At 39.7% G+C, this 17,106-nt stretch overlaps 3 protein-coding genes across 4 annotated transcripts; 2 read left to right on the forward strand and 1 right to left on the reverse strand.

The window, feature by feature from the left end:
- Positions 1 to 716: 716 nt before the first annotated feature.
- Positions 717 to 2,741, reverse strand: LOC143856937 (protein FAR1-RELATED SEQUENCE 5-like). Its single transcript, XM_077367219.1, has one exon. The coding sequence runs from the start codon at positions 2,739 to 2,741 to the stop codon at positions 717 to 719; it is 2,025 nt and encodes a 674-aa protein (XP_077223334.1).
- A 2,964-nt stretch (positions 2,742 to 5,705) lies between these two features.
- On the forward strand, positions 5,706 to 7,520 carry LOC143857315 (F-box protein At2g26160-like). Of its 2 annotated transcripts, XM_077367737.1 has the most exons (2): positions 5,706 to 5,904; positions 6,137 to 7,520. In XM_077367737.1, exon 2 carries the CDS (start codon positions 6,177 to 6,179, stop codon positions 7,308 to 7,310), a length of 1,134 nt encoding a protein of 377 aa, XP_077223852.1. In that variant the 5' UTR covers positions 5,706 to 5,904; positions 6,137 to 6,176; the 3' UTR covers positions 7,311 to 7,520. The 2 variants fall into 2 exon arrangements, with proteins under 2 accessions (XP_077223852.1, XP_077223851.1); XM_077367736.1 differs by having other exon boundaries at positions 5,706 to 7,468.
- Positions 7,521 to 15,152: 7,632 nt separating this feature from the next.
- Positions 15,153 to 16,968, forward strand: LOC143857153 (putative F-box protein At4g17565). The gene is made up of 2 exons (XM_077367479.1): positions 15,153 to 15,351; positions 15,585 to 16,968. Exon 2 carries the CDS (start codon positions 15,625 to 15,627, stop codon positions 16,756 to 16,758), a length of 1,134 nt encoding a protein of 377 aa, XP_077223594.1. The 5' UTR covers positions 15,153 to 15,351; positions 15,585 to 15,624; the 3' UTR covers positions 16,759 to 16,968.
- The last annotated feature ends 138 nt before the right edge of the window (positions 16,969 to 17,106 follow it).

The raw sequence follows: 17,106 nt of genomic DNA on the forward strand, positions 1-17,106 counted from the left end.
CATTAGTAATGCAGCATCAGCCATCAACACCCAAAAAATGCACCTGCAGCAGGTTCTGATAAGTCTTCTCTAAGCGAAAATGCCTGCAAGGATGGAACATCCATGTATTTATGATACTGATAACATTAGAACTCGAAAAATAAAAAACACAGACTAACCTGCTCGGTGTCTACTCTTCCACCTGCTCATCTTCCTCCTCCTCTTCCTCTCCCTCTTCTTTCCCTGTCCGCTTTCTTTTTTGTTTCTATTACAAAAAATAATAACAAATTGTTATAAAGGAATAGTTTAAGAAACTTATAACTTTAAAAAGCACCATGTACAGACCTTCGACTTCTTTTTACAAGTCAACGCATAATGCCCTTGTTCCCCACAAGATTTGCACGTCCTCTTCTTTGGTTGGGATGCACAAGTCGCTATGTTAGATTTCAAACGTGTAGCATTCTTCGGTCGGCCCTTTGTCTTCGCAACTGGGGGGTCTCGAATTGTTATTTCAGGTATTTGACTGACACAAATGTTAGACTGGACTTGGCTACCAATGACTTGGCTACCAATGGCTGGTAACTCACTTTGCACCAACTCATCTTTCTTCCTTTCTTCTTCTTCAGCCCAAAGTGCACTGCAAAAACCTTCCATCCTTTTCATTACATCTTCCCTCTTACCTGGTCCATCTATAAGTCGTTGCCATGTTGAGATTAGGCACCACCTCTTAAACGGATTCATGCCATTACTCTCTTCTGTGCTTGTAGGTAATATACCCCCCCTCGATATCTTGCCTCAATAGCCCACCTCCTTAACATGTAACGCTCAGGGATCTTTCTCAATTGTTTCAGGTCAAAAATACGAAGGATATGTTGACATAATATCCCTTTCATCTCAAACATAGCGCACTCACATGTCGCGTTCACTCCGTCAAAATCGTCATACTGTACCCTGCACCATCTACTCTTCTGATCATTTCTGAGACCTACAGAATACTCTTCCACTGTCCCTTCACTGCTCAAATAATCATGCCAAGAGTTGGTACTACCCTTCAACTCATCTTGGAATTTGTTAAAGATAATACTCGTATAGAATTTACCTGCCTCTTCTTCTAATGGGCTATTCGTTTGCATCTTAGGAATCAAATATTTTGACTTGAAATCTTCTTCGGCTTCAGTTTTACGGCGTTGAACAAGTGCCCTTTCATAGGCACTCAAGAACTCGTGTAGGCCAGTGTTGTTGTTCACATATCCGTCGAAGAAGGAATTCATGCTTTCGCTGCGCTGACTTGATTTCATGCCTGCAGTGAAAGTGGTTCTCCAATATGCCCGAATCCAATGCTCTCGCTGCTCCCACATCCTACACAACCATTCATTACCACCAATATCATAATTGACCACCAATTGTTGCCATTTGTCCTCACACTCCTCTATTTTTTTCGAATGAAAACACCGATTATAATCACGGTAAAAATCACTATCGGTATCCCGCATTTCTACAACTTTCTCAAGTAGATGCTTCCATATGTGCCACTCGCAAAACCTATGGCGTGTATCTGGAAATACTCTTTTAATTGCATTTTTTATAGCCAAGTCCATATCGGTTATTATTGCACCCGGAGCTTTGCCATGCATGCACGTCAACCACTGCTCAAATACCCAACAAAATGTCTCATCTGTCTCGTCGGCTAGCAGTGCAGATCCGAAAAGGGTCGACTGTCTGTGGTGGTTCACTCCTGTAAACGGTGCAAATGGCAGAGATAGTCTATTTGTTTTGTAGGTAACATAAAAAACAATGACATCATTGAATGTCATGTACGCATCCCTCGCCCTAGCCTCAGCCCAGAACATGGATCGGAAGGTCCCATCTGTGTCTAACTGCATCGAGAAAAAGAAATTTAGGTCTTCCAATCGTTTCTTTTGCAGATGGTTGGCCACTAAGACTGATTCTTGCCCCAAATTGTTCTTCCGTTTTGCTCTCAAATGGGCAATAACTTGATTTGTTGAGAGCCCACCCGTTACTCCATCGTGGGTAGAATTAATGGCCTTTGCGATCCTAGACTTTGGCATTTGTGTCTCATTGAGACAATCTATCAAAACCTTAACACCTTCACTCTTATGAAATCGGTTGTGGGAACGAAGCATTTTGGTTTTCAGTGGGGAGGTCAGCTCGTGAGAATGAATGTCTTCAAAAGTGCTCACAACCCACTTCTCATTTCTAAGTTTCATGATCATCTTAGCTTTACAATTTACTCTGACAGCGCGACGATCCCTCATTTCCTTGACATTATCTATCTTGCGCTTATCCCTTTTCACCCCCTCTCTGTCACATACAAACGTCCTCGATATAACCATATTTGTCTTCATTGAAGAGGATGTACTCCACTTCCGTACCCCAAACCCAGTGGCCAGCCCATAAGCATTGTAAAACTCATAGCCAGATTCCCATCTATCAAACGCTTGTCCCACAAAAGGCATATTTACAACACCCTTCTCACCATCAACCCTCTTGGGTGTACTAAATGTACCACTGCCAACCTCATCTCTGTCATTCACATCTGTCTCGGCCCATTCTCCAATATCTTCATCCAGATTAACACCATCACCACCTATTAGTAAACCATGAGCATCAACTTCTTCAATAGCTAAGCCGCATGCTTGCGAGAAAGCGTCGTGCGAGAAAGCGTCGTCAACCAAACCACAGGGTCTACAATCAACTCCTTCAATAAGTACCCCACATGGTTGTGAAGAATTTGGATCCATTATGGTTACCTACAAAAATGAAAATTTGAGAAATATATCCACCAAACAACATGGAAAACAAAAATGGTACGCTCGAACTGTGAGGGTTGGTTTAGTTTGGTTAGAGAATCCAAACGCCTTTAATCCATAAACCAAATAAAAAATGGAAAATGAATCCATTATTGAATTTTGTTTTTTTGTCAATTCCTGTGTCTGTCATCTGAAATTCGTAGGAGTGAGAACTTCAGAGCATTACTCATTAATCAATATTAGGAATGCAAATTGGTATTATGACAGTTGCAAGAGAACCTAGAGCCAAAAGAAATAAAAAAGAATAAAAAGGTACTTCCTTTAAATTAACACTGTTGATGCAACTACAATTAAGAACACATATTTTCAGGTTCTACTCTAGTCACCTGAATAAATTTGTTGTGAAAGGGAATTTTGCTCATGTACCAATGTTAAAAGACATTTTGGATGTCCAGGAGGTTGCTCAAAATGAAATAACCATTTAGATTAACAATTGCAAAAGAATTCAATAAGGATAAAGAGAACAGTTTCTTAACCAACAGTCCAGTTATAGGTAGGTTTGGATTCATTAAGGATAAAGAAAAAACCAACCCTCACAGTTTATGGAAAATGAACCCAACATGGAAAATGAATCCAAACGCCTTTAATCCATAAACCAAATAAAAAAAAAACCGAAACCCTAGATAGGTTTTTTCCCAAAAAAAAAAAAAACATAGCAGTTTATATCCCAAAAAAAAAAAAAAACAAATCACATAGCAGTTTATACGAATAAAAAAAAAATAGAAAAGACATACCTGTGCGTCGGAGAAGGAGTTGGCGCCCGTCGCGACGGAGGTGGCGCCCGGAGAAGGTCAGAGGGAGGGAGAAGAGACGGTTTGTTAAGAAAACAAAACCCTCACTCAGAAATCAGAAACCCATTGGCTTAGAAACCCCTAAAATGGTCAAAAAAAAGCCTTGAATCAAAACCCCTAAAAAACGGAAAAAAAACGACAAAAAAACCCTAGAATATCAGTTTATTCGAAGAAAAAAAAATAGAAAAGACATACCTGTGCGTCAGAATGAGGTGGTGCCCGTCGCGACGGAGGTGGCGCCCCGAGAAGGTCGGAGGGAGGGAGAATCAACGTCTTTTTTTGGGTTTTTTTGTTTTGGGTTTTCTTCCTGCGAAAACCCAAAACCAGCAGCGAGAGTTTGCAGAAGACTTCGTTTTGGGTTTTTTCCAAACGAAAACCCAAAACCGAGGGAGAATCGACGTCTTTTTTTGGGTTTTTTGTTTTGGGTTTTCTTCCTGCGAAAACCCAAAACCAGCAGCGAGAGTTTGAAGAAGACTTCGTTTTGGGTTTTTTCCAAACGAAAACCCAAAACCGAATCTCGATTTTTTTCATACAGTGGGGCCCGGTAAAACAGCCAATGGGAGAGCTTTTACCAATTCGAGCGTACCATTTTTTCGAACGGTCGAGCGTATAGTCTTTTTGCTCATATATATATAAAGCTGAATGTGGTAAACTGGGGTGTCGCCACGTGGCACCCCAACTGCATTCCGAAATTTAAAAACGCTTGATAAGAGAGAGAGAGAGAGAGAGAGAGAGAGAGAGATAAGTATTGATTGAGGAAGTATAGGCGTTTGGAATTCTGACTTTTCGTGACTTTTGGAATTCCAAAATACGTAAATACTAAATTCTTAGGATTTAACTACTAAATTTTGGGATTTAACTACTAAATTAATGGGCTATTAAAAGTTGTTATGTGTGCCACGTGGCTCCTCCTCTACAAACGCATTTCGCTTTTTTAGCTGTAAACGTTTGCTATTTCTCTTGAGGGCAAAAAAGTAGCCAAAATCGTTTAGTATTCCTATATTTTTGGTTTATTCCTGGCGTCTTTACTTTTCCCGTTTCCAATAAATATTGATATATCATGATTTATTGCATTCTAAGGAGATCCTTGAATCGTCTCAACTTCGTAAATAGGCAACTAATTCCTCACGTTTTCATTAAATCCTAGCGTTTAAATGATATCTATTAAGATAAAGATAGAAACTGCTTTTTTAATTCCACCACTCCACGTCTCCTACTATCTCTGTCCTTTTGCATTCCCTCTCTCTCTGCACAAATGTTAAAGGTTGGGGACTCTCTTCTCCCTCTCTTTTAAACTGAGAAATTTGTTTTTTAGTTTTTTTCTTTTGTGTACGACGGGTCGAGGCCATCTCCAACAAACGACACCCTATTCTCTATTTGGGAAGAAGCAAAACCCTTTGGCAACCGTTTCATCGCTTTACAGATCCTCCCTTCCCTTCCTCTCCCACCACTTCACTTTCTTCCTACGATTTTTCCCTGATAACAATATCGAGTCAAAAAATTTGGTGCGAGAGAGAGAGAGAGAGAGAGAGAGAGTACTTCGATGGGGCGAGACTTTATTCAAACAAGAAGAGAGTTTCTCAACCATGCCATGAAGTAACTGAAATAGATTGGAAATTGGATTTCTTAAATGACATGCCAGTAAGAAATGTCTTTCTCTAAAAAATTATTTGGTTTTGAGTTTTCATGTTTTTCGTATGTGATTATTGATTGGGCCTTATATGAGAGGAGGAAAATACTGGACTGGAACTTTAATTAATTTTTTTTAGTTAAGATTTTTTATTTTTATTTTTCTCATTCCATAGGGAGGATGTCGATGTGTTTGTGTTTGGATTGAGAGAATCAGAAATCGAAATCGTAATCCGTACTCCAATTCCTACAACCTCTTGGGGGGGGCTAACAAATGAACGGTTTGGATCATCCTATGAAGATGATATATGTGTACAACTTATTTACATTGTAGATCATCCTAAGAAGTGGGTCCCACTCTCATTTTGAAAAAATAACGGACTCATATAAAAAGTCACCAAGTCTCCTAAAGCAAAGAGAGTGCGAATATCATTTTTGACCCGTATGTGTTTGTTCTATAGAAACATATGGTAGCCATCGGGAAACTTTTGTTGGCACTTTCCCCTTTCTTCTAACCTTTTAAATTTAGATTTGAGTTTCTAGGGTTTGTGAAGAAGAAAACCCTCCTTCTCTCTTTTTGACTTCGTGTAAAAAAAGAAAGGTTGAAGGCTTTTGCAGTTGGGAGAAGAAACGAAGAGAAGAACACGGTTTATTGGGGGAAAAATCTCGTTTTGGTAACCTTCTCTATTACCCTTTTCTCCTTTCTTCTCCCCTTTTTATTTGATTTGAGCATCTAGTGTTGTCTTACCGCCTTTTTCTCCTTTCTTCTTCCCTTTACCTGATCTGGGTTCCTCGTGCTGTGGGTATTCTAGACAAAAATTAGATTTTTTTTTCTAAATCAATGGATGCTGTAGAGCGTAGGTGGTCTGAACTTCCCATGGATATCATAGTTTTTATTCTAAATAGGCTATCCCTCGAGGATCATATCCGCTTTGGTGCTGTCTGTATGTGGTGGAGAAGTGTCGCGAAAAAGAAACCTAACACATCATCTCCATTACCATGGCTTCTGCTCTCTGAGAATCAAAACAGTGTGACTCGGAGTTTTTTCAGCCCATACGAGAGCAGAGTTTACAATCTAAAGTTGCCAGAGGCACGTGGATTCGAATGCCGTGGATCTTCTGGCCAGTGGATGATAATGACAGATGGGTTTGCACGGTGTTTTCTCTTGAACCCATTTTCAAGATCCAGAGTCCAGCTTCCATATAATGTGTCTTTTTTGCGTGGACTGAAATTCGACCCCTGGAGGTTGAAGAAGGCAGTGATATTTCCACCACCCACCTTTGAGGATCAGAAAACCATAGCTGATAACCGTGTAGTTGTGGCCCTTACTGTTTATGGAGGATTATTCTCCTGTCAAATTGGAGGTGAAACATGGACTCCCATTGGGAAAAAAGGCAGTGAGTATGAGGATTTCATATTCTTTAAGGGATTTTTTTATGCCATGACTGGAAGTGGAGAACTTCAGGCTTTCAATTTGGGAGACAAACCTAGACGACGTTGGAGGAAAGTTCTGTCACGGTTACCATCCAAGCCTAATGGATATTTGAGGGTCGCCCACCACTTTTCTTACCATTTGATGGAATCATGTGGAGAGTTGTTGATGGTTGTAGGATATTGTCTTGAACCAAGAGATTTTTGTTCTCATTATGAAGGATCCCTTTTCGGAAATATTTGTGCTACTGGAACCTTCCGTGTTTTCAAGCTAGATCAGAGTGCTCCAAAGTGGGTTTTGGTGGAAAGCATTGGTGACTACATACTGTTCTTGGGTACGAGTGGCTCTGTTTCTCTTAAATCATCTGGCTTGTTGGGGTTCAAAGGAAACTCCATTTGTTTCGCTCACAGGGATAATGAACACCCCAGTACGAGTGGCTCTGTTTCTCTTAAATCATCTGGCTTGTTGGGGTTCAAAGGAAACTCCATTTCGTCCGCTCACAGGAATAGTGAATGTCGGTGTGTTAATTTATGGATGTTTTGCTTAGAGAATGGCGAGGTCAACCGACACATTCCAATCTATCCACATCTGTCTCAGCTTTACAATTCATTAAAGTGGACAAACATTTCGTTTACACCGCAGTCATAGCAACAACAACGATATTTATTTATGTATTTCTGAGTACAGACTTTGAGCTTATCTTTAGTAATTTTTTCTTTCAGTGAAATTTAGGATTTTAATTGAGCTTGTATTCTTGTTTTGCTTTCTATGTTTCTAATTAAAGAATTTGAGCTCGTCTTTACTAATTTTATCTTTAGGGTAGGATTTACAATTTAAATTGAGCTTTTCTTCTTGTTCTGTTGTGCTCAAAGGGATTTGACTCTAATTTTACTACAATTATTTCCGATTTTAGTAGCTTCATCTTATTGGTATGGTTCCATAGTTTTAGAAAGAACCAAAATCGTTCTACATTCTACATTGTTGTATATTTTTTTGCAAAAGAAACAAATATCATTGGCAGGTTTTCTTGCTTTATGATAATAGATGGCTATTAGTGTTGTTATTTTGGGACCCAATGATTCTCCACCCACCCCGTTTAACATGGCCTTGGAAGTGGATCATCGGCTGAGCTGAGTAATTCGTAACCAAGGGTGGACTTGAAAATTTCACATCCAGTGTTTATTATTATTTTTAAACCTTTTGCTTTTAAAGATACAAGAACACCCCCGCCCCCTCTTTCTCATTTTCCTGTTAAAGAAACAATGAGGTTTTAACATCCAGTGTTATTCGTAACCAGAAACTTATTGCCTGTGTGTGTTATGTTGAGCTTGTAGTGCACACAGGGTTCTCGAAGGTGTTGTATGAGTAGCTTTCACTTGGTCTTTTTGAACTGAGAATCAAGGAGGTTATGCTTTTTTTTTTTTTTTTTTTTTTTTTGTATTTTCAATACTTTAAATTGTGGAGCTATTCAATTTTTCAGGTTTCCTGTTGTAGTGGAATTTTCAGGTTGCCTGTTGTACTTGGAATAGACTGAAGGTATTAGGTATGTGCCTTTAAAAGCTGACATGTCTGTTCTTGATTCATCAATGCGAAGTTTATTGCATTTATTTTGTTATTCTACTTGTTGATTAAGCATTCATTGTCACACAATTCATGTATTCAATTGATAGTACTTTTCACGAACTGGAAACACTTCTATGTGATGGGTATTCCATAATTGTGGCCATCAAATGGGGCAATTTTCAGATTGTCGAGTAACCTTGGAGGCTTGGAGAATGTGATACCAATAGAACTCCAAAATTTGCCGGGTTACCCGCGGGTATACCCGTACCAGCTCGGGTGGAGTCTGGGTATATGAAATGGCTACCCACAGAATTGTGGGTATTTTTTACCCGTACCCACCGCGTCCGCGTACCCGCACGGGTCGTACCATACCCACGCGGGTTACCCGTTTGCCAGGTCAAGGTAGAATAGCTCGCATCGATGGTCAGACTGTCAATCGAGTTAGGGCATAATACGATACAATTTACGTACATGTTGGAAATTGAAAATACCACTTTATTTTTGATTGACTGGCCGGATGACCATTGATCTTGTGAGCCCTATTGCATCTAGGGATGGTTTTACCACAAGATAGATGATGATCTTTAGACAAATTTTGAGACATGATCAACGGCTAACATCTATTAATGGAATGTTTCCGGATGGTTGGGATCATTCGATCTATTTGAATTTGGAACTTTGAACTCCCAAAGGCCAAACATCCCTTCATAAGGTAAGGGCCTCTGTACATGCCTCTGGTCATCATTTGCAAATGAGAGTAGTTTAGTTTATTCTAACTTGAAAATTAGACATTAAGGCCTCTTTGGGAGCCATTGACTATATCATTACAAAGAGAGAAGAGAGGAAGAGAGAATACGGGTTGTGAGAATAAATATAGGTGGGGCCTACCTTGTTCAAAGATGTAAACAATTAAGTTGTTGGGCCCCATTAAGGGGAGAGAGAGTTGGTGATGAAGCCACAAACCGTAAAGGGGTTGAATTTATCAGTGCCATTTTTTTTAATTTTTGTGTCCTATAAGGGGATATGTATGTGAGGTGAAGACCATTGATCTCGAAGAAAATCATGGGGTAAAACATGCGGTCTTGATGGATCAAAGTCCAAAGATCATCCGATCAAGGTATTCTCAAGGGAATTTGGGTAGGGTTATGATTGCCGTTCGGATCAACGGATCTGATCGCAGAAACTAGGCAAGTAAGAGCTGATGAGTACCTTGCAGGAGAGAAAAAGTAACTCCGCTTTTCACTCTAACATTTTGCTTTACTAAGAATTTTCTTATATATGGAATGAGGGTCTATGACGATTTTCATTTCCAAATTGATCCTTTAGCAGCAGTTCATATGGGTAGGTAGGATGAGAGGACGCGCACTAGATCGATCCAAGGTGTTAAATTTTGGGTTCATTTGGGTAGGTAGGATGAGAGGACCCGCACTAGATTTGGAGGGTGCCACGTTAGCCGACAAGAGCCCGACAAAGGTGGTGGTCAAAGTTCCCTAATTTGCTAAAAAGGCAACCAAACAAGCTTCGACAATTCAAGAGAAGATCATCCCCCGCTATTCTCCTCAAAAATAGGTAACCAAACAGAGCATTAACGTTTTTCAGTCAAATATTATCCTCTCTACTTCTCTATGCTCGTGTCTCTCTGTTTGCTTTACTTCACACTCAGTTCTCTCTCTGCTATATAACGTTACTGAACATTTTCTCTTCACTAATTTGGACTTCGGTTATCTCTCTTTAATAGCGTAAACACCAACACAATCCTAATAGGACTAGCTTCTAACCACAAACAGACCTATTATAATTGGACTCTACTCAACTAACTCTTTAACTCCTAAACAAACTAGGATTCCTAGTTAGGATAGGAGTCACCCATGTGGGCCCGCAATGGGGCATGCCGTGCCGGCCCGTCCCCTCCGGCACTGTGTAGATGAGTTAGTGGTGACTCTCAACACTCCCCCTCAGCGCTGACTCTCTATTGGTCACGCCAAGTTCCTTTCGAAACTTCACAAACTTCTTGTAGTTCAGACCTTTGTCAAATATGTCGGCAACTTTAATCATCTGAACGAACTGACATGAGAGAAATTGCTCCACGAAGCACCTTCTCTCTGACGAAGTGATGATGTACTTCCACGTGCTTCGTTCTAGCATAAAACACTGGATTTTCCGCAAGCTTGATCGCACTCTTATTGTCACAATACAATCCCACCGTATAATCAGTATCTTGGTGTAGGTCTTCCATCAACATCATTAACCACACACTCTCCTGTGACGCCATTGCCGCAGCACGATACTCCGCTTCAGTTATGGATAAAGAAACGGCCGGTTGTCGTTTGTACTATGAAATGACTCCCGATCGTAAGCTAAAAACATACCCTGTAGTAGATCTCTGTGTGGAAAGATCTCAAGCATAATCCCATAACTTCACAATTACCACCTTTTTCATGGAAAATACCAAAATCCATCGTGCCTTTACATACCTCAGTATTCGACGAACTGCATCAAGGTGTGGTTTTTTAGGCTTTTGCATGAATCGACTTACAATACTGACCGATTGTGCTATATTTGGACTAGTGAGGGTTAGATAAAGAAAACTACCCACTAGCTGACGATACATATTCGGATTTTTGAATTCTCCTTCCTCTAGTCAAAGCTTTGCATTAATCTCCATTGTAGTAGCAATTAGATTGCTCTCGGCCTTCCCGAACCGCTTGAGTAGATCTCCGACCTATTTCCGCTGACTTATAAATATCTCTTTCTCAGTTCGATCCATCTCAAGACCAAGAAAAAGACTAAGCTCTCCTAGCTCCTTCATCTGAAAACATGTTCCAAGATTAATTCGGATTCTTATGATTTCTTCAAAATCGTCTCTAGTAACGATTAGATCATCAACACACACAAGCACCACTGAAATTTTATTATTTGTGAACTTCTCAAACAAACTAGAATCCGACAACGCCAATGAATAACCACTAGCAATGAGAAACTCCGCTATCTTACCATACCACGCTCTCGGAGCCTGTTTCAAGCCATATAAAGCCTTCCGCAACTTACACACGTATTGCGGATTTTTGGCAGCAAATTAAACAAGCGTATAGAAAACTGTTCAGTTCCATGAAAGTAAAAGGACTGAATCCAAATTTTCGGATCTCTTAATTTAAATTACATTCTTTTATATTTTCTTCTCGAGCAATTAACATATGATATTGACACACATTGTCAGCCAAGAGGGGAGGTGCATTCACCAACAACACTGTTTATTATACTAATCTTTTCAGTTGCGTCCTGCCAAACTTTTCCATAACCATATCATGGCTGGATTTTTTTTCCTCCAAGTTGAATTTCTTGTAGCAGAACTTTTCATAGTTGAATACTTTCTGCTCTACTGTTGATTTTAGTAAATTCGGATGAAGCTTTTACCTATTAATTGGATTTGCTTTTGGTTGAATCAAATTCATTTTATTTCTTGCAAAAGCTCAGCCCAAAACTGAAGACATGATTATCCTTGGATTTTTTTTTTGGGAGTTGTGATGTGCAGTGATGTTCTCGCCACCATGAGTGACACTTGTTTCTTCTATGGAGCAAGTATGTTGTTGGTGCAAGTATGTTTTTACCAAGTGAGATAAAAACAGGAAGGCCATGTTTGTTTTGGATTTTGAGACTCGATTGTGAGTGGACAACTCGTAATGTGTTCTCATTACTTTTTCTATATTTGAATAGAAATGGCCCACCACCATGTCCAATGAATGAGCATAATCATAATGTTAGGAAGAAAAAAAGGGAGAATAACTTACATTTTTGGAATTGATTTGGTCAATGGCCCTCCTTACTGAAGCAATAGAAGGGGTGTAAAATGATCCCCTGTTTCATACTGTGTAAAGAAGATGTGTCACTTGCATTTCTATGATGGTATAAGAAGGTAGACTATGAAGGTGCAGACGTTGCCTTGTCTGTATATTTTAGAATAACTTGATCATTGATGTTAGACATACCTCTTTAGTCAGTCTAGCCTCTTGTTCCCGAAGCATTAGCTGTCACTACAAGAAAGTTTGGTTTAACCAACAGGAAGTTCAGAAAAAAAAAAAAAAAAAAACACACCCCGTGAACTACGAGCCTTAATCAATCTGCCCGTAGATGGCGTGGATAATTTATCATATCCGCCGGTATAGGACCACCGGTTATTTTTTCCAAAGTTTTGACCTCCGGTGAAAATGTAAATATTTTCAGCGCAGTTTTTAAACTAATGTAGCGGAAGTAAAATTTGAAAATATATTTCTAAAAGTATAAAGGAGGTTATGCAATTTTAAAATCAGAAAAAGCAAAAAAGAAGAAGAAAAGGTGTGTTGGGGTGGGGAATGATAGACCTACAAGGCTACAACCTGTCATACAGCAATTGGGTACTATCAGAAGCATCACAGACAAGAATCTAAGTTCAAATTTTGAGTACATGACGGGTACAGACCCGGGATCCAACCATTCATCCAGCCGAACCAATCATTATTTGAGAAAAAATGTCATCAAATCATTCAAGAATAGACAGGTTCTCGTATCTCAAGTGCAAGAAGTCGGTTGAAATATATCATCCATGCTCCAAAAAAAGCCACCTATTTTGAGGCATAATCCGTGAGTATGTTAAAAAAATAATGGTGTTAACCCAAGTAGCCTAAGAAACAATATACAATAAGAATGTTTCAATATGTGGCCAGGGCAAGTCCTAGCCAATCGCACAAAGCGATTGGGTTCTCGGTTGACGCGATCATAACTTGAGTCAAAGGAGTTTTGATCAATATTACCTGGAATGCAGTTCGTTCCAGTACATGGTATGGGAACAGGAACTGGGTACGATGGTAGCCCGGTACGCGGTACGATGAGGGTATGCTATGTCGGTTCGCTATTCGGAGTTGCGGTCAGTTTGGAGAGCTAATTCAGCCTTAGACTCTCTCTCTCTACACACACACACACACACACACACATATATATATATATATATATATATAATTTCATATATTTTTACAAGAATATCATTCATAGTACACACTATGTACATTTAATACACAAATATAAAAACCTCATTTATGTCATACATATTTTTTCAAAAAGAAAGTTCCCGTTGGAATATATGAATATCCTTCCATAGTCCACACTACATCCATTTACTAAACAAAATAGAAAAAACCTCATGTATGCCTTACATATTTTTTTCAAAAAGAAAGCTCTAGTTCCAATCCAACCCAAAACATATAAAATTTGTGGCTCTCTCCATCCATCTCTCCCTTAGTCTATATGCATTTCTACCATTCTCTCCCGCAGGTCGCCACGGGTCGTCATTTTTGGCGATCCGGGTCCCTAGCGAACCACGTTTGGGATCGTGCGACCCCAGATCGCGGGTCGGAGGGTGGATGGCGACTTTGGTAACTATGGTTTTGATTGACTCGTAGGGGAAAATGCGGACTTGGACAAGAACGCAACTGAGGTAAATGAGAGTCGACTCGGGGGAGTCCACAATGATGTGGGGGAGTTTTGAAACTATGTAACAGAATATCCAAAGGTATGATTGTTATAGCGGAGCTACTTATGACGACATATTTCATTCCAAAAAATGAATGATCAAGCGTACAACAATGTAATAAACTACATACATTTCAAACCAAGTTGCTAAAATGTAGGGGTGAAACTCGGGTCGGGTTGGATATGGTTGAGACCAACCCCGGCAACCCGAGATAGCATTCCCCCGACCCTAACCCCGAGCCTCAGGTCGAGGATGGTCAGCAGTAACCCAGCCCGCCTCTAAATCTCTCAGCCCCAACCCAGCCCATCTAACCCCAAATCGGGTTAGGTTGAGTCGGGTTCACCTAGGACCAAAAAGAAAAATACAAGAAGAAACATAACCCAAAGAAAATCATGATAAAATTACAGGACGGAGGTCGGGTTCGGGTTCGGGTTGGGTTGAGTTGCCAAGGCCTCAATCCTAACCCAACCCGAAATTAAATCGGGTTTCCTTTTCCCAACCTAACCCAAAGAAAAGCCACCACAACCCGAGCCAAAATCGGGTTGAACCCGTAGCGTTCAGGTTGAGCCCAGCCCAAGTTGCACCCATACTAAAATGTAGTGAAGGCAATAGTCCCCTCTAAAATTAGATCAATACAGTTTAATAAAAAAATGATAATCTAATCATACCTTCTTTGCAATTAAACAATGTGCAAGACATGGTTTTTCATCACATAAATGGTGGAAGCTATAAGCAACCTGGGCATCCATTCCTGTATTATTTACAGCAGAAGAACTAAGAAAATGCACAAAAACATCAGGGACTAACTAAGCGCTGCACGAAAAAGAGAGAACAGCATGGGATATAAAAGCAAAAAAAATGTTGATGTAAAAATTGTAGCAATAAGGTGGTAGCTCAACAGATGTTTACCAGCTACAAATATGATTTTTGAGCAGATGAACATACATGGAGCAGCATTTGTAGTTTCCACTGGAGAGAAAAAAGTTTCGAGCATATAACTTCAGTCGATGTAAGATAAAAACAAGGTGAAACCTTGGATACTGCTCGAAGCCCTTGAGTGTTGGATTGCTCAGAAAAGTAGAAATCAATAAAAAAAACACTAAATAATGGTGGGCCTGATATCTCATAAAAAACTAGAGCTGAATTTGGATTGAGAGAATCAGAAATCGAAATCGTAATCCGTACTCCAATTCCTACAACCTCTTGGGGGGGGCTAACAAATGAACGGTTTGGATCATCCTATGAAGATGATATATGTGTACAACTTATTTACATTGTAGATCATCCTAAGAAGTGGGTCCCACTCTCATTTTGAAAAAATAACGGACTTATATAAAAAGTCACCAAGTCTCCTAAAACAAAGAGAGTGCGAATATCATTTTTGACTCATATGTGTTTGTTCTATAGAAACATACGGTAGCCATCGGGAAACTTTAGTTGGCACTTTCCCCTTTCTTCTAACCTTTTAAATTTATTGGATTTGAGTTTCTAGGGTTTGTGAAGAAGAAAACCCTCCTTCTCTCTTTTTGACTTCGTGTAAAAAAAAAAAGGTTGAAGGCTTTTGCAGTTGGGAGAAGAAACGAAGAGAAGAACACGGTTTATTGGGGGAAAAATCTCGTTTTGGTAACATTCTCTATTACCCTTTTCTCCTTTCTTCTCCCCTTTTTATTTGATTTGAGCATCTAGTGTTGTCTTACCGCCTTTTTCTCCTTTCTTCTTCCCTTTACTTGATCTGGGTTCCTCGTGTTGTGGGTATTCTAGACAAAAATTAGATTTTTTTTTTCTAAATCAATGGATGCTGTAGAGCGTAGGTGGTCTGAACTTCCCATGGATATCATAGTTTTTATTCTAAATAGGCTATCCCTCGAGGATCATATCCGCTTTGGTGCTGTCTGTATGTGGTGGACAAGTGTCGCGAAAAAGAAACCTAACACATCATCTCCATTACCATGGCTTCTGCTCTCTGAGAATCAAAACAGTGTGACTCGGAGTTTTTTCAGCCCATACGAGAGCAGAGTTTACAATCTAAAGTTGCCAGAGGCACGTGGATTCGAATGCCGTGGATCTTCTGGCCAGTGGATGATAATGACAGATGGGTTTGCACGGTGTTTTCTCTTGAACCCATTTTCAAGATCCAGAATCCAGCTTCCATATAATGTGTCTTTTTTGCGTGGACTTAAATTCGACCCCTGGAGGTTGAAGAAGGCAGTGATATTTCCACCACCCACCTTTGAGGATCAGAAAACCATAGCTGATAACCGTGTAGTTGTGGCCCTTACTGTTTATGGAGGATTATTCTCCTGTCAAATTGGAGGTGAAACATGGACTCCCATTGGGAAAAAAGGCAGTGAGTATGAGGATTTCATATTCTTTAAGGGATTTTTTTATGCCATGACTGGAAGTGGAGAACTTCAGGCTTTCAATTTGGGAGACAAACCTAGACGACGTTGGAGCAAAGTTCTGTCACGGTTACCATCCAAGCCTAATGGATATTTGAGGGTCGCCCACCACTTTTCTTACCATTTGATGGAATCATGTGGAGAGTTGTTGATGGTTGTAGGATATTGTCTTGAACCAAGAGATTTTTGTTCTCATTATGAAGGATCCCTTTTCAGAAATATTTGTGCTACTGGAACCTTCCGTGTTTTCAAGCTAGATCAGAGTGCTCCAAAGTGGGTTTTGGTGGAAAGCATTGGTGACTACATACTGTTCTTGGATACGAGTGGCTCTGTTTCTCTTAAATCATCTGGCTTGTTGGGGTTCAAAGGAAACTCCATTTGTTTTGCTCACAGGGATAATGAACACCCCAGTACGAGTGGCTCTGTTTCTCTTAAATCATCTGGCTTGTTGGGGTTCAAAGGAAACTCCATTTCGTCCGCTCACAGGAATAGTAAATGTCGGGGTGTTAATTTATGGATGTTTTGCTTAGAGAATGGCGAGATCAACCGACACATTCCAATCTATCCACATCTGTCTCAGCTTTACAATTCATTAAAGTGGACAAACATTTCGTTTACACCGCAGTCATAGCAACAACAACTATATTTATTTCTTTATTTCTGAGTGGAGACTTTGAGCTTATCTTTAGTAATTTTTTCTTTCAGTGAAATTTAGGATTTTAATTGAGCTTGTATTCTTGTTTTGCTTTCTATGTTTCTAATTAAAGAATTTGAGCTCGTCTTTACTAATTTTATCTTTAGGGTAGGATTTACAATTTAAATTGAGCTTTTCTTCTTGTTCTGTTGTGCTCAAAGGGATTTGACTCTAATTTTACTACAATTATTTCCGATTTTAGTAGCTTCATCTTATTGGTATGGTTCCATAGTTTTAGAAAGAACCAAAATCGTTCTACATTGTTGTATATTTTTTTGCAAAAGA

The sequence above is a fragment of the Tasmannia lanceolata genome, unplaced genomic scaffold (genome assembly GCF_043159265.1).
Source record: "Tasmannia lanceolata isolate RefF3 unplaced genomic scaffold, GAP_Taslan_0.1 ptg000024l, whole genome shotgun sequence".
In the NCBI taxonomy this organism is placed as follows: domain Eukaryota; kingdom Viridiplantae; phylum Streptophyta; class Magnoliopsida; order Canellales; family Winteraceae; genus Tasmannia; species Tasmannia lanceolata.

Coding starts and splice junctions, on each gene's coding strand:
- LOC143856937 (XM_077367219.1), bottom strand. CDS start 2,741: ATGGATCCAAATTCTTCACAACCATGTGGGGTACTTATTGAAGGAGTT.
- LOC143857315 (XM_077367736.1), top strand. CDS start 6,072: ATGGATGCTGTAGAGCGTAGGTGGTCTGAACTTCCCATGGATATCATA.
- LOC143857153 (XM_077367479.1), top strand. CDS start 15,625: ATGTGGTGGACAAGTGTCGCGAAAAAGAAACCTAACACATCATCTCCA.